Source organism: Bufo bufo, chromosome 7 (assembly GCF_905171765.1).
Source record: "Bufo bufo chromosome 7, aBufBuf1.1, whole genome shotgun sequence".
In the NCBI taxonomy this organism is placed as follows: domain Eukaryota; kingdom Metazoa; phylum Chordata; class Amphibia; order Anura; family Bufonidae; genus Bufo; species Bufo bufo.
The window spans coordinates 67031176-67053772 of record NC_053395.1 but is presented as its reverse complement, the minus strand read 5'-3'; the positions used below and the strand labels follow the sequence as shown (position 1 = coordinate 67053772).

Sequence of the window (22597 nt, the reverse complement as noted above, 5' to 3'; positions counted from 1 at the left end):
TTGATTCCAGCTCACCAATAGTCACACGTGCAATGGAGAAGCCAGGTTAACTTCGTAGTGACAAACTTCAACAGATGAGAAATTTCCAGCACGTGGTTGAATTGAAATCATGCATAGTCTTTATTTCATATCCATAAGGTACATACAATGCAGTGGACAGAGTCTCCCAACATCTCCTGTCAGACCGACATGTTTCGAGCCGGCATTGCTCTTAGTCATGACTAAAATCCTGCCGGCTCGAAACATGTCGGTCTGACAGGAGATGTTGGAAGACTCTGTCGACTGCACTGTATGTACCTTATGGATATGAAATAAAGACTATGCAAGATTTCAATTCAACACGTGCTGAAAATTTCTTATCTGTTGATGCTCGCAGAAGTGCCTCAACCTTTTCCCTGCTCACCATACATTGTACAGAGGCTGTGCTTGGTATCGCAGCTCAGCCCCATTGACTTCAATGAGACTGAGTTGCGCCTAGGCCAAGTGACCAATGAATCTGACTTCACATGGCCTAGGTAAAGCTACGAGAAGGCCGCAGCACTACTGCGAATGCCATTGTCTTCTGAAACAGCTGATTGGCAGGGTCTCAGGTGTTGGACCCTCACAGATCAGATACTGGAGACCTTTCCATAGGATAGGGCATTAGTAATAAAATCTCAGGAAACCTAATCATGTTTTATTGACAAAACAATGGGGGAGGCTTCTTCTACAGCTACAGTGTAGTTGTTTTACATGCACACACAGGATTGTGCAAAGGAGGACAGAAAAATGGCTGATCTCCTGAGGCACACACAGAATATTTTTAAAGTCCGGTCTTTAAAGATGACACCCACCTACGAGTGGTATAACCGCCGGGTTTTAAACAGCACAGGCCTGGGGCTAATGTATGCAATCGCCAGTAATGCCAATCACAGACATTTAATCCCTAAGATGCATGGTCAAATGCCTCAACAGAATCTGAGAGCGCTAAAGCTGGAAGCCAGGCGGTTCCCGGTCCAGACCACCTTCCCCTGGTGGAGATTGGGGAAGGCATCCCATAATAGTAATAGGCCTGAGCCTATACAAGGCTTGCAGGCTGATTACTAGTATATATCAAAGCAGGTCAGCAGGTTCAGCACTGTTTTGGAATATACTAAATAGGTATCCAAACAGCTGATTGGTAGGGATGTGGGTTGTCCTTTAGATAGACCATAACTAGTAAATTCTTGGACAACTACTTTAAAGATGGAAGCTAAGATAAGAAATGATGCGCTGTTTTTTTTTTTTTGTTTTTTTTTATGGGATATTACATAAAATCAGGTGAAGTTACCTTTTAATAGATTATAGATTATATTAGTTTTGGATAGCATTTTCTATTAATACTGTAATAATAACTAAATAAAGAGCTATGTGCTAAATATGTACTAACATAGAAAGGAGCTAATTATTTCTTTCATAACACAGGTTTGTACAAGTGTATTATTAAGGCTACTTTCACACTGGCGTTTCTGGGTCCGCTTGTGAGATCCGTTTCAGGGCTCTCACAAGCGGCCCAAACCGGATCAGTTCAGCCCCAATGCCTTCTGAATGGATAAGGATCCGTTCAGAATGCATACATTTGGCTGCATTTGGTCTCCGTTGCGTTTTTTAGTCACTAAAACGCAGCTTTCAGCATTTTGGTGACCGTCTGACTATGCGGAGCCAAACAGATCCGTCCTGACTTGCAATGTAAGTCAATGGGGACGGATCTGTTTTTCACTGACACAATATGGTGCAATTGAAAACGGATCCGTCCCCCATTGACTTTCAATGTAAGTCAAGACGGATCCGTTTTGACTTTGACTTTTTTTGACTGAATAATGCAAACGGAACCGTTATTAACGGATACAAGCTTTTGCATTATTGGTGCGGATCCGTCTGTGCAGATACAAAACAGATCCGCACTAAACGCGAGTGTGAAAGTAGCCTAACAACTTTCTTTCTTGAAGTCCTGATAAAATGTTCTTTTTCAAAAGTTCTATTTCCAGCCTTTTCAATCTTGTCACTATGCACTAGCTTTGGTCTATAAAATATTGACAGGTTTGACAAATATTGGTACTTTAGCTCAACAGAGCAGAAAACTCAATATGAGCCAAACGACTTAAATTTACCACTACAGAAGGCATTTTGTTAAATTTGCAGCCCATTTAATATTTGCCGTGCTTCACCTCATTTTGATTTAGATAAAACCGTCAAACAAAGAAATATTACATATCATGATTACACTTTTTTTGTATTAAGAACCCAGGCTAATAAAATGTGCCTTGTCACTGCAATTTTCGCAGTCCTGAGACTTATAAAAGTTCTTAGCAGTATGTAAACTTATGCCAATGTGCCTGCTTATCTCAAAGGTAATGCCTTATTTAACACCTCACACTGAACATTGTTTTTTAATAAATTGCTATCTCTGAAGTGCTGATTTATAAAAGGCATCCCTAGATGGTTCAGGCCCCATAATGTTCCTTGGTGTGTCTAATTTTATTCAGAGTTTTAACAAGTTTCATACCAAGATATATTGTGGGGTATTCTACTGTCTAGTACTTCTACTCCCTAAAACTCACTCAGGGAGATTAAAGTAGTATTACCATCTCAGACATTGATGACATATTATTAGGACATGCCATCAATATCAGATATCTCCAGAATTGGCTCTTCCCATAGAAAGTGTAACTGTCATGTTTTCATTAAAAAAAAAATATATATATATATATGCATAAAGCAATCTTTAGTTTCTTCACATACCACTGTTTTCCTTAAGTTTTTCCCTTAGTTACGGCTGTTTTTGATCCCTGCAATATGAGGATCTTCTTAAGGCTACTTTCACACTAGCGTTCAGAGAGGATCCGTCTGGTGTCTGCACAGACGGATCCTCTCCTATACTGCAGACGTTTGGATCCGTTCAGAACGGATCCGTCTGCGTTATAGTTTAGAAAAAATTCTAAGTGTGAAAGTTGTTCAGACGGATCCGTCCAGACTTTACATTGAAAGTCAATGGGGGACGGATCCGTTTGAAAATTGAGCCATATTGTGTCAACTTCAAACGGATCCGTCCCCATTGACTTACATTGTAAGTCTGGACGGATCCGTTTGCCTCAGCACGGCCAGGCGGATACCCGAACGCTGCAAGCAGCGTTCAGGTGTCCACCTGCTGAGCGGAGCGGAGGCTGAATGCTGCCAGACTGATGCATTCTGAGCGGATCCGCATCCACTCAGAATGCATTGGGGCAGTACGGATGCGTTCGGGGCCGCTTGTGAGAGCCTTCAAACGGAGCTCACAAGCGGAACCCCGAACGCTAGTGTGAAAGTAGCCTTAGATGGCTCCTCTGCCAGTTCTCTGAGGCGAAAACTGCATTCCCTTATGTCACATACACACTTGCTTTAGCTAGCAGCTTCCTGCCAGCCAATCAAATTGGATTAGTAAGACACACGCCTCCTCACTCTGAAGCCTAATGCAGGCATGCAGTGTGCAATGTCTGTCTTCTGTTTACATTAAAGGGAAGACAGAAAAGCCCTAGCAACGTTTTTTTAAGGGACTAGTGGAAAGGGACAGGGGACATTAATGAAAGCTTTTATTATAAGGTAATTACAGATATTTTGACAATAATTGACTGACTAAGGGTGGGTTCTCACCAGGGTTAGGAATTCTGTTATAGTGTTCCGTTATAACAGAGTTATTTTAGGACGGAATGTGAAATTGAACCCTTTAAGAGGCATTCTATTTTGCTCCATCCTAATACATGCCTATGGGCACAAATAACTGCTCCGTTTTGTTCCGTTATACATGACGGAAAAAAAAGTCCTGTTGACAGGAGTTTTATTCCATCATGTATACACTATACATCTGTCATGTATACAATATACATAACGGAATTCCTAACTCTGGTGGGAACTCGCCCTTACTCAGGTATACATGCCTAGCTCTTATAAACTCCCAAATAAAATAAAAATAGAGTTACACTTTAAGAAGCGTGCACTAAGCTAGTGAGGCCACCCTCATTCAACGCTATGGGAATTCTGAAAACAGCATAGTTCATTTGCATGGAACTCCCATAGAAGTGAATGGAGAGCATGCCATGCATGTGCAGCATTTTCTCCTTCACTTCGGGGGACATTCTTTAGATAGAAACAGGTCCCTGAGCTGTGATCTGCATCTATCTGACATTGATGCCACATTCTAGCAATATGCCATCAATGTCTGAAATGGGCCAACCTCTTTTATTGTGCTTCTGTGCATGAGGTCCAAAACTACCCATTAACATAGAATAAATGCTCCATGAGATTATTTGTATAAGGTTCCTTCCTATATACATTAGAGAGGTGTCTGAGTCTAGAGATTTTGGCAGTCTTTAGTTTCCACAGGAGAAAAGTTGCTGCTAGAAATTTTTGGCAGGACCCTATTCTCTTCACTTAATTGCAGAAAAACATTATCATTAATCGCTTCACCAAGTTAGGCATACAAGTGAATTAGGGATTCAGGAAGAATATGTGTCGTCCAAATAAGTGTTCACCTGACAATTATTGAATGTAATTGGGCACCTTAACAGTTGCCAGTACCATTCCCCCCCCCCCTCCAAACGTTCCCGTCGAAGATAAACGTTTGCCTCCCGTCCCATTCCTTTCCCCGCCCACATCATTCTCGGCCCCCTCTTTTAGACCTGGCGTTAGTGTGGAAAAGTCGCAGATAGCAGCGCAAATAACCTTTGCACCACAATCTGCAACAGATAAACGCCAGAAAACTGGCGTATATCTGATAGTAAATGACACCTTTAATTTTTATGAGAGATGTCAGATGCTATATGCCAGACATTGATATTTTATAACCTTGTCATCAAGCATACATTGCACTAGAGGGATAGGGTTTCATAATGAGCGACTGGACATTTGGTCGCCCATCAGCTATCCTATTCTTTAGTCACCTGTATTCTACTCAAAACGAGAAGATTCAAGTGTGACTGCAATTCAATTTGATATCCAATTCTCATGTCACACAGGTGTCAAGGGAGCTGAAATATCCCATAGGAGGCTGCTTGTTAAGATTCTCACATTGGAGAGACTGAGGTCACTAGTAATTTACTTTCCCTAACTTAATAGAATATCAACATAGCGACATATAGAAGTAAGATTAAAAGGATAAAGTTAGTGCAACTTATTCTCCTGAAATGTTGATCCAGAAAAAGGCCAACCCCCTTTCCCCATCAGGCAGAAGTGCATTTCCTCATATTAATGAAAAAAGTCCTAGTTGAGTCTCAGAATGGCGATCAGAACAAATCCCTGTATTGACGTACTGTCTGTCAAACCCAACAATTTTAGTAGGAATGGTTCACAATCTAATGTGTTTGGGACAGATATCAGGAGAGATAAGGCTTTGGGAAAGATAAACTTATTTCCCTTATCACAAAAAGGATCCAGCAGATAAGCTGTTGCCAGGAAAGTACTTCCTCCCCAGTTCCTGCTGGGAACATGTGCATGCGTGACCTAGTAGTAGAGCATGTACGTGTATGGGGAAATCAAGATTGATAGATGTCTCCAAATAGCATTCAGCCGACAGCTATCATAAGTGTATGGCTGGCCAGAGGACCTTTCACCAGAGGAAAGCCTCTAAACTAACTATACAGAAGTGTAGAGCGGCGCCAAGGGATCCCCCTGCACTTACTGTTATCCCCGGGCGCCGCTCCGTTCTCCCGGTATAGCCTCCGGTATGTGAGTAGTTAGGCTCCACCCACTTGATCCTGCCGGCGTCTTCTTCTCCTATGCTGTAGCGCTGGCCAATCACAGCGCTCAGCTCATAGCCTGGCTATGAGCTGAGCGCTGTGATTGGCCAGCACTACAGCATAGGAGAAGAAGACGCCGGCAGGATCAAGTGGGTGGAGCCTAACTACTCACATACCGGAGGCTATACCGGGAGAACGGAGCGGCGCCCGGGGATAACAGTAAGTGCAGGAGGATCCCTGGGCGCCGCTCTACACTTCTGTATAGTTAGTTTAGAGGCTTTCCTCTGGTGAAAGGTCCTCTTAAATAACCCCAAAGGCTGGGTTATCGGACTTTTAACTTGCTCAAGCTCTTCTATGCTGGTCTGGTACCCTAGTGCCAAAAACTGTACACAATATTCCATGTGATGCTTGACTAATGATATGTAAAGTGATACAGTAGAATTATGTTCTCATCAAGTGTATATATGCCCTTTTTTCTGCATTCGCAAGTCTAAAAGAAATACGAGCTCAGTTGGTTTGCCTCTGGTATCAGACCATCTCACCCCACTACAGGCAACCACAGAATGGGCCTCCTACCTGCCCTGTTTAACCTCTTAATGTTCAGCCCCTGCAGTCAAACAACAAAATTTGAAAGAAATTGTCAAGATGAAAGGTAGAAAAGAAACTTACATGTAATACATTGTAGACACCTATACCTTATCACATTTGTTGAAAGATTACTGCACATATGTTTAATGAACGCGGAGCACATTAATCATGATCACGAAATCAATGAGATTTGGCTATGTCATATACATCTTTTTATCTACCTTTGTAATTCTCTTATGCTCAATAAAGTATCCTAAACAGTTTGCTCTCTGATAAGAGACCTTAATTTACAGAACTACCAGAAGTCTAAAAGAAATACGAGCTGAGTTGGTTTGCGTCTGGTATCAGACCATCTCACCCCACCACAGGCAACCACAGAATGGGCCTCCTACCTGCCCTGTTTAACCTCTTAATGTCCAGCCCCTGCAGTCAAACAACAAAATTTGAAAGAAATTGTCAAGATGAAAGGTAGAGAAGAATCTTGCATGTAATACATTGTAGACAAATATACCTTATCACATTTGTTGAAAGATTACTGCACATATTTTTATTGAACACAGAGCACATTAATTGTGATCACAAAATCAATGAGATTTGGCTATGTCATATACATCTTTTTATCTACTTTTGTAATTCTCTTATGCTCAATAAAGTATCCTAAACAATGAGATTTGGCTATGTCATATACATCTTTTTATCTACCTTTGTAATTCTCTTATGCTCAATAAAGTATCCTAAACAGTTTACTCTCTGACAAGAGACCTTAATTTACGAAAGTACTAGAAGTGTCTAACTTTTGTATCATCTTTCAATTTACTGCATATGCCAACTTTACTGCAATGTGTATGTTATGAATTAAATTTTTCTTGCATTATGCACTGTTCCACTGTCTAGCTGATAACACAGATTACAGCAATCTATGATTACAATAGGCCATGCCATAAGAAAAATCCAGCTCTTTCACATACAGTTGGATAAAATTAAACTGAATGAAACTTCACCATACACATAAACTACAATTACCTATCCTGATATCCAGTGAAACCTCAATGGGACAACCATTCAAATTGACATAAGAAATGAGCTAAATATTTCAGAGAACAGGTCCATAATACATAGGATACAATGGAGCAGAAAACCAGTCATAGAAAAATGGGCGAAAAAAGCAACAAATAAAAAAAAAAAATGTTATGTATTGGGCCTGATGAGAGGGCCATTTTCTGTGAATAAATAAAGGTTCTATTTTGGGTATTTGTCTACCTTTAAATCCATGGTGACAGCACTTTGTAAAAAAAAAAACTCTTTGTAAAAAGTGCAGCAGGTCATATATGACTTACCCAGTCTTTAAGCTGACCAAAGCTTCTTGAACTCCTTTCTGATTAAACTTTACCATGTACTGATGCATTTCAGGATAATTGTTTCTAATGTTCCTTTCTGTACTGCCATTGGGGACTGTGCCAAATCGAAATGGGGGAGAGTATTCGTATGACCTTTGAAACTAGACATTGAAGAAACAAATCAGAAATACAGTAATTAAATCATAACATGACATGAGCACCATAGAACTGCATGAACAGCAAGTACTATATTTCACCAGTGGGATACCTCTTTCAATAATGTGACACAAGCTCCAATAATTATCATTGCTCAAAGTACTGTATTATGGTTTAGGAAACTCAAATAATGCTCTAGATTCAAGTTACAACGGTAAAAAGCTGGAAAACGTAAAATGATTTCCTGCCCTTAAAATGTTAAACTCATCTTCCAAACCAGAGGTTGGCATTGCATAAAGAAGGCAGTTGGGTGGTTGGTGGAGCTTTGTCAATTATCATCTTTTCATCAACAGGGCTTATCAACTTTTTTCCATTGGGATCTCGCCAACTAGAACATGGCCAAAGACCATGGCAAAAATGTAAAACGTATCTCCATCTATCTCTCATGTATCTCGTGAAGCATGTAAAGCAAAGAAGCACAGACAAAAGAAAACTATTTGACAACACCAGAGACTAAGATTCCCCATTCACATTACTGCGTTGTCGGCTGAACCGCAAAGAACGAAGGGTTCGACAGTCTAATTTATATGAGGAGCTTCTAACTCTCCCCTGACTGATGATGATGGGGGGGGGGGAAGGATCAGGTGAAGTAAATATTTTCTCTTGAACATTTTTTTCTACTCTCTATCCATTAAAAACACATCCACGTCCAGCCGAACGTGTATGTGTTTTTAATGAGTAAATTATAGTTGACTATAATAGATATGAATAGGAAGGTTTACATACATACCTTTTTGTCACTAAGTCCTGTCACCTGATCAACAAATTCTTCTTGGATCATGAATGCAGCCAGGTTAGCAGTGTAGCTTGCCAAAAATATTACAGCAAAGAAAGCCCAAATTGACACAATAATTTTGCTAGTCGTGCCTTTTGGATTTTGCACAGGTACTGAGTTATTAAAGACCAAACCCCAAAGTAGCCAGACGGCCTTTCCAATGGTGAAAGAAGGTCCATGTGGATCTGCAATATCAACAAAGAGAATATAATCTACATGCAGTTCACTATACATTTACTAATCCAGATAAGGTTTCATTCCTGTAGATTTCTGAACACAATCTGTATACATGTTTTACATATAACATACTGTATAAAGCACCTCCTAAATAATACAAAAGTATGTGCTCATGATTATTCATGTTCTCATTGTGCTTTCTGTTCCCTTCTTCTCTTTCTGTCATTGTTTTTTTATCATACTTCTTTAACAATTCCCATTTCCTTTTGTGTCTACTAGGACAAGTATTCAAGGAAAATTATCTAACAGCCCCAATACACAATGAAAACTAACACTATAAAGTTTTCTTTCGATTTGGATTATTTTCATTAGGGGTTGTTACCTGGAAAAAAACAGCATGTATCAATGTGCAATCGTAAAATTTGAAGTTAAGGAAATTAAAATGTAGGACCACATTCAGTGGTGTATGGGTCCCACAGCAAATTTTTGAATGCAACCCCCCTAGCAACTCCTCCCGTGCAACCCTCACTCCTGCAACTAGTGAAGCTAGTTCTCTCACACCATGCCAGGCAATCCCTCTATTTCCTACATGTACTGTATATACTGTATGTCATGTCACTGTATATATTGTCACTGTATATAATGTAATTGTATAATACTATTGAGGGGGCCCTTACACCAAAATTTTCAATCCTCCTCTCAGACAGGTGCCTTCTGAGTTCTGGCTGCTTCCCCTGCTTCCACTATTGCTACACCCCTGCCAACATTTATTAAGTCTAGAGTTTCATATGCAAGACTAAAAAACAAGATTATTGGGGTGAATTTTCCGAAATTTATTAACAGGTCTTAAAGTCAGCTAATTAAATCTATGCCCGCTATGACTAGGCATAAATGTGTACCAAATTGAGCTCCAATTTCTGGCTTTAGTATTTATATGACTGTTTGAAAGTTTATGCCATGTTTCCTCTGCCAAACCATGCCAAATTTTTGGCTTTTGGTGAGCAAAGTGAAAATTTTGCACAATTTGCATATTTTTGCTAATTTTGGAACAACTTGCAAACTTTTAAGCCAACTGCCACTACCTTGAGGAGCACTATAACACATCTGAAAATAAGTTTAAACACATATAGAGTAATATAAAAAAACAAGAGAGACACTAAATGTTACAGTATATCCCAGAAAGCTGAAGATGGCCACACATATGTATAGTCTTACACACTGGCCATTCAAATAAAAGGCCAACCATCTAATACATGCACAGGCTGGATCTACTAGAGAGAGTCTTTTTTTATTAGAAGCTATTTCACTTTGGCTCATAGAGTGCAGTTCTTTCTCTATGACATCCAGAAGGTTGTAATATTTCCTGATAGGGGAGAAATTAAAGAGTTTGTGCCGTAAACTACTTTTGACTTTTCTCTTTGGATCGGGATACATTTAAATTAGTAGCACAACCCCTTTAATAATCCTGCTATTTTGCCTCCAATACACTGCTACCAAACTTGCCATATTTTTTGTCCCATAAGAGGCACTTTTTTTTTTCCCAAAGTGGGAGGAAAATGTCTTATGGAGCGAATACTAATGAGTGCTTCCATTAAGAAAGCGCTCGTTAGTACCGGAGGACCAGGAAGCAGTGAAGGCTCTGTGCTCACCGCTTCCTGGTCCTTGTTTGTTGGCTATGCTGTGGCTGCACACAGCGTGAGGGTGCTCTGTGACCTAACACTGTGCACATTGGGCCACCGCAAAACAGCCAAAGGCAGTAAGAAGAAGAGAGCTAGCATCTGGAGCAGGAGAGGTAATTGGATTTTTTATTTTATGTGGTCTGAGGCTTGGGGGCTAATTAAAACGCTGGGGGCTGACCTATGGCATGAAGGCTGATTAAAAGGCTGGGGGCTTACCTATGGCATGCGGGTTTATTAAAAGGCTAGGGCTGATTAAAAGGCTGGGGCTGATTAAACAAGGCTGGGCACTGATTAAAAGGCTGGGGGCTGATTAATTGAGGATGGTGGCTGATATGAGGTATATGGGGGCTGATATGAGGTATGGGGGTCTCATCTCAGGTCTGAATAGGGGTCTAATTTATATTGGGGCTGTTATCTGAGGTCTGATTGGGGGGTCATTCACATTGGGGTCTGAGCTGAGGTCTGATTGTGGGTCTGATCTGAAGTCATATTGGGGTCTTATTAACAATGTAAAACCAACAACTACTTAAAGTGGTTGTGGGTAATCTTTTTTTTGTTAGCATAGTCTCCTGATGGTAAGTTGATCACAAGTTATCACAATTTTATGATATAATGTAATGATATGAGAAGGTATTCAATTTCCTAGGAACTCCACCGAATGGAAAATGGAATTTAACATAGTCAATGGGAAATTTACATAGTGCATGGATGTGCAGAGTCCTACAAAGTGACAGACCTTTTCATAACTTTTCTATGGACTGCATGGATTTGTAACATTCATTCTCATCAAGGTTTAACGGGGTTGTGAAAGAACCCCACAACCACCCACCCTCCCTTAGCCAGAGCTGTAAAGGAAAGATGACTTAACTGATTCCTGGTGCCAGTTCCTTGCTTCTTCTCCTCCAGGTCTGTGATGTCCTGTTGGCTCCTGCAATGTCAACTTCTGGTTTGACATTACAGCAGCCAATCATTGGCTGAGGCAAAGACCGGATCTACGTCATGTGATGATTTGTCATGACATAAGGGAAGCTGGTTACCTCTATGGCCAGTGATTGGCTGTGCAATGTCAAAATGGATGTTGACATTGGGGGAGCCCAGTGGAACATCTCAAGCCTGGAGGAGATGGAGCAGGGAGCCGGTGTCGGGAAGCAGATAAGTAATCTTTCCTTTACAGGTCTGGTCAAATAGAGGGGGGTTGCCGAAAATTCCCCATTCTTTCACAACCCCTTAAGGCTCAGTTTAATTACACATTACATATGCGTGCAGTGATGGATTTAAAAAATAAATAAAACATTGCTTTTATTGTTTGGTGAATCTTCAACTGACTAGTGATGAAACTGTAATAGGAAGATTTCATTTTTTACCAGCTAAGAATGAACATCATTGGTAAAGAAATATTCTATCAAAGAAAAAAAATCTATTTCTGTCATCTGTCATCATACTAACAAGACAGTAGCTGACGTAGATGTGTGTAAACAGCAAAAACATGTTTTCTTGCTGAAATACCATTCTAGCTGCATCCTAATTTTTATTTATCTGAAAATCCATATTGATATTTCAAAAGATTTTATTTACAGCATGCTTGTTAAACAGTGGGGGGTTTCAAGTAGCCATACATTTTAAACACAGTGCCCATAGCTATATATGGTTGATGCATATAAACAAGGGTTTTCCAATTAGGGAAATCCCTTGAAACTTTTTCTGAAGGAGAGATTTTTTTTCATTCCTTGCCTTCCCAGAGCCATACATTTTTATTTTTCCATTCACATAACCATATGATGGTTTGTTTTTTGCAGGCAAGTTGAACTTTCTAATGACACCATTCAATATTATAAACTGCTCAAAAAAATAAAGGGAACACAAAAATAACACATCCTAGATCTGAATTAATTAAATATTCTTCTGAAATACTTTGTTCTTTACATAGTTGAATGTGCTGACAACAAAATCACACAAAAATTAAAAATGGAAATCAAATTTTTCAACCCATGGAGGTCTGGATTTGGAGTCACACTCAAAATTAAAGTGGAAAAACACACTACAGGCTGATCCAACTTTAATGTAATGTCCTTAAAACAAGTCAAAATGAGGCTCAGTAGTGTGTGTGTGGCCTCCAAATGCCTGTATGACCTCCCTACAACGCCTGTGCATGCTCCTGATGAGGTGGCGGACGGTCTCCTGAGGGATCTCCTCCCAGACCTGGACTAAAGCATCTGCCAACTCCTGGACTGTCTGTGGTGCAACGTGACGTTGGTGGATAGAGCGAGACATGATGTCCCAGATGTGCTCAATTGGATTCAGGTGTGGGGAACGGGCGGGCCAGTCCATAGCATCAATGCCTTCATCTTGCAGGAACTGCTGACACACTCCAGCCACATGAGGTCTAGCATTGTCTTGCATTACGAGGAACCCAGGGCCAACCGCACCAGCATATGGTCTCACAAGGGGTCTGAGGATCTCATCTCGGTACCTAATGGCAGTCAGGCTACCTCTGGCGAGCACATGGAGGGCTGTGCGGTCCTCCAAAGAAATGCCACCCCACACCATTACTGACCCAATGCCAAACCGGTCATGCTGGAGGATGTTGCAGGCAGCAGAATGTTCTCCGCGGCGTCCCCAGACTCTGTCATGTCTGTCACATGTGCTCAGTGTGAACCTGCTTTCATCTGTGAAGAGCACAGGGCGCTAGTGGCGAATTTGCCAATCTTGGTGTTCTCTGGCAAATGCCAAACGTCTCTGGCAAATGCCAAACGGGCTGTAAGCACAACCCCCACCTGTGGACGTCGGGCCCTCATATCACCCTCATGGAGTCTGTTTCTGACCGTTTGAGCAGACACATGCACATTTGTGGCCTGCTGGAGGTCATTTTGCAGGGCTCTGGCAGTGCTCCTCCTGTTCCTCCTTGCACAAAGGCGGAGGTAGCGGTCCTGCTGCTGGGTTGTTGCCCTCCTACGGCCTCCTCCACGTCTCCTGATGTACTGGCCTGTCTCCTGGTAGCGCCTCCATGCTCTGGACACTACGCTGACAGACACAGCAAACTTTCTTGCCACAGCTCGCATTGATGTGCCATCCTGGATAAGCTGCACTACCTGAGCCACTTGTGTGGGTTGTAGACTCCGTCTCATGCTACCACTAGAGTGAAAGCACCGCCATCATTCAAAAGTGACCAAAACATCAGCCAGGAAGCATAGGAACTGAGAAGTGGTCTGTGATCACCACCTGCAGAACCACTTCTTTATTGGGGGTGTCTTGCTAATTGCCTATAATTTCCACCTGTTGTCTATCCCATTTGCACAACAGCATGTGAAATTGATTGTCACTCAGTGTTGCTTCCTAAGTGGACAGTTTGATTTCACAGAAGTGTGATTGACTTGGAGTTACATTGTGTTGTTTAAGTGTTCCCTTTATTTTTTTTTTGAGCAGTGTATATAGTATAGTGGGAAACTTAAAAAATACCAAACGGAGTGGAATTGGTAAATAAATATAAATAAATTCTGCCACAGCTTTATGGGTTTCTTTTTCATGGTGTTCACTATGCATTAAAACCAACATGTTAACTTCATTCTCTAGGTCAGTACAATTGTAGCGATACCACATTTTCATATTATTTTTTGTGTTTTTAATACTTAAAGAAAAATTAAATGTTGCAATTTTTTATTTTTTTTTGCATTCCCATATTCTGAACCCCATAACAGTTTCATAGCTACATCTACAGTTTTGTGAGGGCTCATTTTTGTGAGATGATGTGTAGTTTTTATTGATAAAGTTTTGGAGCATGTATGACCACTTTTTATTCCATTTTTGGAAAAATGATGGATCAACCATTTGGATATTTTTTTCCACTACTCAGTTAACTATATTGGATAAATATTTTTATATTTTAATAGTATGGGCATTTTACTTTTAATATGCGGAAAGGGAGGGGTGATTTGAATTTTTATATATTTGTTTATTTTTTTATATTTAAAAAAACTTTTTAAAACTTTTTAAAATGTGATCATCTGAATGCTTCTCCCATAGACTGCAATGACTTAACATTGAAGTCTATGGGAGATTCCCACAAGTGGGGCTTCATATGAACTTCACTATGGTTGGCCTCAGAGCATTCAGAAGGCCTGAGGCTGCCATGGAAGCTGAACAGCTCCCTAAATCTCGGTGCAGTGGAGCCATTCAGACCTGTGCTCCCAGGAAAAAATCTCTCAGATGCCATGGTTGTAAAACAGCAGAAACCCATTGGTTATGGTGCAGCGCAGCTTCCACCTTTAAAGGGGTTGTCTCATCATGGACAATGGGGGCATATCGCTAGGATATGCCCCCATTGTCTTATAGGTGCGGGTTCCAGTGGTGGACTATTACGAGAATGGAGAATGGAGCCCCGCAAGTTGGTGGCTGGAGGACTCCAGTCCAGCCACCACCAAGCCGGCTCCCCATAGAAGTGAATGAAAGTGTACACTGCATGCGTGGCTTCCGCTCCCATTCATTTCAATGGGACAGACGGAAATAGCCGAGCCAGTGCTCAGCTATTTTCTCCAGCCCCATAGAAAATGAATGGAGGGCAGCTGCTCCTTCACTTGCGGGGCTCCGTTCTCGATATAGGTGCTGGTCCCAGCGGTGGGACCCACACCTATAAGACAATAGGGGCATATCCTAGTGATATGCCCCCATTGTCCATGATGAGACAACCCCTTTAAAGACCTGACATCCACCTTACATGTACGGTGGATGCTGGGAAGGGGTTAATTTCCTTTACACAACCATAGGGTTAAATGATGACAAATCTAAGAAAGAAACGCTCACTCTGGTAGACCTGACCTGTCCATGAATTACATAGATGGCAATTCATGTCTACTGCATGGGAAATGTATAGCCTCGATGGCAAATAATTTGTAGAAGTTTCTGAAGCTGGACCAGTTTCAATAAAAGAATATATTATCTTAAAGAGAAACTGTAACCACAAAATGCAGTACAATCTGTAAGTAGCAAGTTCTAGAGCAGAAGTAGCTTAGATGATTGATATACGGTATGGTTTTTAGGGAAAAGATTCAATAAAGCATTTAAATCTCAAGGTGGCCCATTTAGCAGTTTTCAGCAGGATTATTAAAGGGGTTGTGATAGCATAGTGTGTGTGTATGTCTGTGCAGAGATAGTCGTCAGTCACTGATAAGACATCCCGCTGTACATCTGAACTCAGAAAGAGCAGAGACTTAAATGTATAAATTGCAACTTTCGACTTGAATATATACTTCAATCTGCCCAGCTCCTCCTGCTCTATAACATGGTGCTTGCAGATTGCACTGCATATCATGGTGAAAGGTCCTCTTTAATCTCTTTAAGACTCTAAACATAACTTTTATTACCTATAAATAAAGAAAAAGCATAGTGAAAGACATGCACAGTGAAAGCTTACACACTGACCAACAAAGGCTTGATGATGGCAACTCAGTAAAGAGTTAAAACGTTCCTAAAACATGATTTAGAAACAGTCTTTTATTCATGGGGAAAAAAATGAGCCTATACGCCTTGGGGCACCTACTAATCGCGGATAGTAGATTGTCAGTTTGTGTCTCTCAAAATTAACATTTTCAATTCATTTTTAATAAACACTTCAAGCATTATCACTTTAAATTCATAAGATTTCCGCATTCTATACATATCTCATCCCAGACATTTTAATGAAGTATTACTAAATACAGTTTATAAGTACAATAGAATAATAGGTAGGTATTAAAAGAGATTTTATGAAAACACATACATGTACAGATGGCCTATAGTTAATATACTGTAAACTTAATATAAGGTGAGATTTATCAAGACTTCAAAGGAAAACTGGCTCAGACTGGGTTCACATTGCATTTTTCCCATCCGTTTAATGTATACAAAAAATCTATATGTTAAACGGTTGCCTCAGACTGATGTCATACAGTGGCATCCATTCATCATAGTCATGAGTAAGGGTCCACATTTTTGTGATCCGAAACGCGTAGACATGTATGCATTGTATGTCGGCTTTTAAGGCACGTATGTATTAAAGATTATCACTTTTCTTGGGAAGCTGGATTTTTCTCCTGTTTGATTTTTTGCATTTGGCGCTTGGTTCCTGACGTCTATCCGCGCCTCCCTTGGATTTTGAACAGCCGGGTGAGCACAGCAATCTGACTTTGTTTGTATCCATTCATCATAGAGTTCCATTGTACAAAAAAACTTTTTTTTGTTTTTTTTACCGGACTCTGCAAGATACAAGAACGTAGTGTGCTGCGTTTTCTATCATTTTTTCCTAATGTATACTTTTAACGGAGGCATGAAATGTGATTTGAGCCCACTCTTAGTTGCTAGAGATGAGCAAAGTTTAGAAAAATTTGATTTGGCACCTTGGCCGAAGTTTGACAAGAAATTTGATTAGTTTCAAATTAATTTGTCACAAATCGTTAAATTAAAATCCTATTCAGCCTATCAATCAATGGGACTGTTTTTAGAGGCCACTTAGACAGAATTGCACCTATCTAACGGCCATTAAAAATGGTAATATGCTAGTGTAATATGGCCTTGCTCGCACATATGCAGTCTGCTCCTCTCTTGAGTGGAAAAGACCTGATAAAGAACATGCACTGAGTGTGATGACGTAGTGGTTAGCATTCTGGGCTGTAATGTAGAAGGTTGTGAGTTTGAATCCCATCAGAAATAGAGGCAAAATTTATTTAAACATATATATAAGTTTTTAGCCATAATATATTTACATATATTATATATTTATAATATATAATATATGTAAATATATGTAAATATATTACGGCTAAAACATCAGTAGTAGTTTCCCACATATTATGCATTCATATACATCAGAAGTATGATTTTATATATATATATATATATATATATATATATATACATATAGTACAGACCAAAAGTTTGGACACACCTTCTCATTCAAAGAGTTTTCTTTATTTTCATGACTATGAAGGCATCAAAACTATGAATTAACACATGTGGAATTATATACATAACAAACAAGTGTGAAACTACTGAAAATATGTCATATTCTAGGTTCTTCAAATTATCCACCTTTTGCTTTGATTACTGCTTTGCACGCTCTTGGCATTCTCTTGATGAGCTTCAAGAGGTAGTCCCCTGAAATGGTCTTCCAACAGTCTTGAAGGAGTTCCCAGAGATGCTTAGCACTTGTTGGCCCATTTGCCTTCACTCTGCGGTCCAGCTCACCCCAAACCATCTCGATTGGGTTCAGGTCCGGTAACTGTGGAGGCCAGGTCATCTGGCGCAGCACCCCATCACTCTCCTTCATGGTCAAATAGCCCTTACTTTCAAAGTTTTCCCAATTTTTCGGCTGACTGACTGACCTTCATTTCTTAAAGTAATGATGGCCACTCATTTTTCTTTACTTAGCTGCTTTTTTCTTGCCATAATACAAATTCTAACAGTCTATTCAGTAGGACTATCAGCTGTGTATCCACCTGACTTCTCTTCAACGCCACTGATGGTCCCAACCCCATTTATAAGGCAAGAAATCCCACTTATTAAACCTGACAGGGCACACCTGTGAAGTGAAAACCATTTCAGGGGACTACCTCTTGAAGCTCATCAAGAGAATGCCAAGAGTGTGCAAAGCAGTAATCAAAGCAAAAGCTGGCTACTTTGAAGAACCTAGAATATGACATATTTTCTGTTGTTTCACACTTGTTTGTTATGTATATAATTCCACATGTGTTAATTCATAGTTTTGATGCCTTCAGTGTGAATCTACAATTTTCATAGTCATGAAAATAAAGAAAACTCTTTGAATGAGAAGGTGTGTCCAAACTTTTGGTCTGGACTGTATATATATATATATATATATATATATATATATGTTAGTAATTACACATTTTTTACAATTACTAAAAAAATATAAAATATGTAAATTTTATTTTGCCTCTATTTCTGATAGGATTCAAACTCACAACCTTTTACATTACAGCCCAGAATGTTAACCACTACACTACAGAGCTGCATGACCAGTTAATAAATATAATAAAATATGAGACTTAAGCTGTATAGGAATACTTACTACTAGTAAGTATTCCTATACAGCAGAAGTCTCATATATATATATATATATATATATATATATATATATATACAGTATGTATGTATATATATATATATATATATATATATATATATTTATTTATTTATTTATTTATTTATTTTTAAGGCAACTGGCCATGCAGCTCTATAGTGTAGTGGTTAACATTCTTGGCTGTAATGGAGAAGGTTGAGAGTTTGAATCCCACCAGAAACTTTTCATAAATAGAGGCTAAATTAGATTTAAATACACTGGCCCAGATTCAGGTAGATTTGCCCATTACTTACACCTCAGCCGCTCAGCTGAATTTCTCTGCGCTGGAGCAATTTTGCCAAATTGCCACCTGATTCAGGAATCGTTTGTTCATTTAATTTGCTCCTGTTTAAGGCAAAGCTGAGGGCGCAAGGCCGTGCAAGTCAAAGTGGGTGTGCCCCTATGTAAATGAGGAATTTTCGGCTCAGCAGAGGTTTGCTAGCATAATTTCAGGGCAAATCCTGCTCAGCAGCTTGCACTGAGCAAATAAATAGGAGCAGACTTGCGCAGGTTCTTTGCTGAATTTCATCCTGCTTTTTCCTCCCCCCCCTCCCCTCCATCCACACCCCATACCTCCTCCGCACCACGGAGATTGAGGAGCCAGAGCCGGGGCACCCTTGGCCCAAAGAAAAAAACTAAAAAATAATTTTATGTCGACATTTTTTTGCTCAACACAATATGATTTTTTTATTATTTTTCTATATGCTCAGGATTTGGGATTTGGATTTGGGTCGGGCTGCTGATGTCATCCTGCAGGATTGTTACCAACTCAAGGATGACTTCAGGGCTAAAGCGAAACATGCGATACACCTCAGTATCAGGCCTCATGCACACGACCGGTTTTTTTTGCGGTCCGCAAAACGGATTTCCGTTGTTCCGTGATCCGTGACCGTTTTTTCTTCCGTGGGTCTTCCTTGATTTTTGGAGGATCCACGGACATGAAAAGTGAAAAAAAAAACTAAGTCAAGTTTCCATTGAAAATGATAGGAAAAACGGACACGGATCACGGACACGGATCACGGACGCGGATGACTATCTTGTGTGCATCCGTGATTTTTCACGGACCCATTGACTTGAATGAATCCGTGAACCGTTGTCCGTGAAAAAAATAGGACAGGTCATATTTTTTTCACGGACTGGAAAAACGGATCACGGACGCGGAAGCCAAACGGTGCATTTTCCGATTTTTCCACGGACCCATTGAAAGTCAATGGGTCCGCGAAAAAAAACAGAAAACGGAACAACGGCCGCGGATGTACACAACGGTCGTGTGCATGAGGCCTCAGTCATCTGAAAAAGGTTGTAGCGCCCTCTGTAAATCCTCTCCCGTGCCCTCCTACGAGTCGGCTCAGTCAATAGAATATCAAGAACCATAGCTGCCCCTGGCATGTTGGTGCACAGATGTGAGGTCCCGAAAATGTGGGTGCTCTGCTTGTTCAGATCGTCTGTCTAGGTGCTGCTGAAGTTGCGCGCTCCTTCAGATGACATTTGGCCATCTTTTGCTAACTTGCCCCTGCTTTTAACAGGAGCAAGTTTGCCCAGGGAAAAAAGCTTGCACGCTTCCAGCGCAAGTTGCGCATCACACGCGCATGTTTCTGAATCATCGGCAGTACCTAATTTGCATATTCGCTGAGGGAATTCCATGAAGGCGCAACTTACACCCCGCGCAAAATTGCGCAGGAACAGCTAGGCTGCGTGCGCGGGAAAATGGCCGCATTTCAGGCTTAACTGGTTTACAGAATCAGCCGCAAATTTGCATAGGAGCAAATCAGTACTTGCGCGGCGCAAATCACACTTGTTCCCGCGCAAGTGCTTCTTGAATCTGGGCCACTGACTAGAGCACACGCGATATTCGGCCGAGCATAGCATGATCGCTCAACACTATTTGTTGCCATGAAGCGTAAGGTAATTCGTCTTTGCGGCAAATAAATTTTTTCCTAAACTTCAGATCAAATTCTGCTTCAGTTTCGGTGACGTCATCGTCTCAGGCGCACTGAGGGAGTGCTGAGGAGACGAGCATCCTTCTCTCAGAGCACCTGCGCTGAATGAAGACAGGCGCGGGATTTGAAATGCTGACAGGGCCAGCCGGAGGAGGAGAGCGTTCGCTGGCCCTGTCAATCAACAGGAGGAGGGGGCGTTTTTTTAAAAGGAAGATGCGGTGGCTACCAGCAAGTAGACGCCCTACTTGCTGGTAGTGAAGTCATTTGCATATTTTAAAAGATCGATTTTTAAGGAAACGAAGCCACAGAACAAGGTAAGAGCCCTATATAGGGAATAGTCGTCCAATAAGGATTTTAATATGCCCAAAAATGAAGAATGAGTTTTGGGGGTGACAGAAGCCCTTTAATTCATAGAACCTTCTAAAGAGACACTCCAGACAAACATTATCGATTTGAAAAAGGTACCTATTTGTTGGATTTAATGAAACACATGCTTTACTTCTTCCACCATACTCCTCAAAAATGGTTTAGGTGATCCTGTTACTGTTTAGATTCATGGCCCTCAGGATAGTTTAACTGCAGTTCAGTGAACAGGGCCTGCAGCAGTGATTGTCAAATCACTAAGTGCCCTGCAGCTACAGGCTGAAGGTGAAGTGCTTTCCATTCTAGCTGTGCTAGTTGTGTTGAGATTTTATGGCCTCATTTACTTTGAAACTTTCCAACTCGGAAAAGCTGGAATCTGACTTATTGCTATCGATATCAGTGACAGTTTTCAGTAGGGCAGTTTTTATGCATCAACGCTCCCTTTTCATCATGATTAGTGTTGATCGAGCATGCTCGGCCGAACATCAGTCCCCTCCCCGCACGTTTGTTGGCTGCTATGCAGCCAATAAATGTGCAGGTAAGTACTGCCCTTCACTGTAATGCCGTAGCCATGTTGGTTACTGGCATTACAGTGATTGGCTGGCCGGAACGCGTCATTGGGTGCTAAATAGCACCCGATGACATGTGTTCAGCTCAGTGTAAGTCAGGGAGAGCTGTGCTGAAAAAGGGAAAGATAGTGTAGGGAGTGAATTTTTTAATTTTTTTAAGTTGAAAAACTTGTCAGAGACCCAAAAGTCCTTTTAACGACTATTGTTGTGTATGGCAGCAGCAATATATATCTTTAGCGTAACCTGCGCTAAATTGCTAAAACTTTACAGACCTAAAAGTCCTTTTAAGGACTATTGTGTGTGGCAGCAATATCTATTTTTAGCACATCCTGCACTAAATAGCGTGCAATAGTTAGGCTGTTGCAGACAGCAACATTATCTGCGCTACATCTCCTGTGTAACGTGTGCGCATCCCAGGAATATCAGTGACATCCAGTGTACTTTTTCTGTAGACGGTGTCCGCTGCGGACAGTGACATTACCTGGTGTACATCTCCTGTGTAACATTTCCGCATCCCAAATACCTGTGACATTCCCTGTAATTTCTTATTAGCCGCTGGTGACATGAGCAACATTATTTGCGGTATTTCACCTGTGTAAAGTTTCCACATACCGAATACCTATGACAATTCCAGTCATTTTTTATTAGCCGCTGCTAACATCAGTAACATTATCTGTTGTATTTCTCTTGTGTAACGTTTCCACATCCAAAATACCTATGACATTCCCTGTAATTTTCTATTAGCTGCTGCTGAAATCAGTGACATTATCAGCGGTATTTCTGCTGTGTAACATTTCCACATCCCAAATACCTGTGACATTCCCTGTAATTTTTTATTAGCCGCTGGTGACATCAGTGACATTATCTGCAGTATTTCTCCTGTGTAACTTTTCCACATCCCAAATACCTGTGACATTCCCTGTAATTTTGTATTAGCCGCTGCTGACATCAGCGACATTATCTGCGGAATTTCCCCTGTGTAACGATTCCACATCCCAAATACCTGTGACATTCCCTGTAATTTTATATTAGCCGCTGGTGACAGCATTGACATTATCTGCGGTATATCTCCTGTGGCCCGTTTCTGCAGCGTCCCACTCGTGCACATAGGCAC

At 40.8% G+C, this 22597-nt stretch overlaps 1 protein-coding gene across 1 annotated transcript in view; it reads right to left on the bottom strand.

The window, feature by feature from the left end:
• The window catches only part of GRIN2A (glutamate ionotropic receptor NMDA type subunit 2A), an 858974-nt gene that overhangs the window by 76532 nt on the left and 759845 nt on the right, over positions 1-22597 (bottom strand). Inside the window, exons 8-9 of the mRNA XM_040441454.1 lie at positions 8601-8830; positions 7655-7815 (exon numbers count right to left, since the gene is read on the bottom strand). Coding sequence (XP_040297388.1) covers positions 7655-7815; positions 8601-8830 — 391 coding nt within the window. The remainder of the gene's footprint in view (positions 1-7654; positions 7816-8600; positions 8831-22597) is intronic.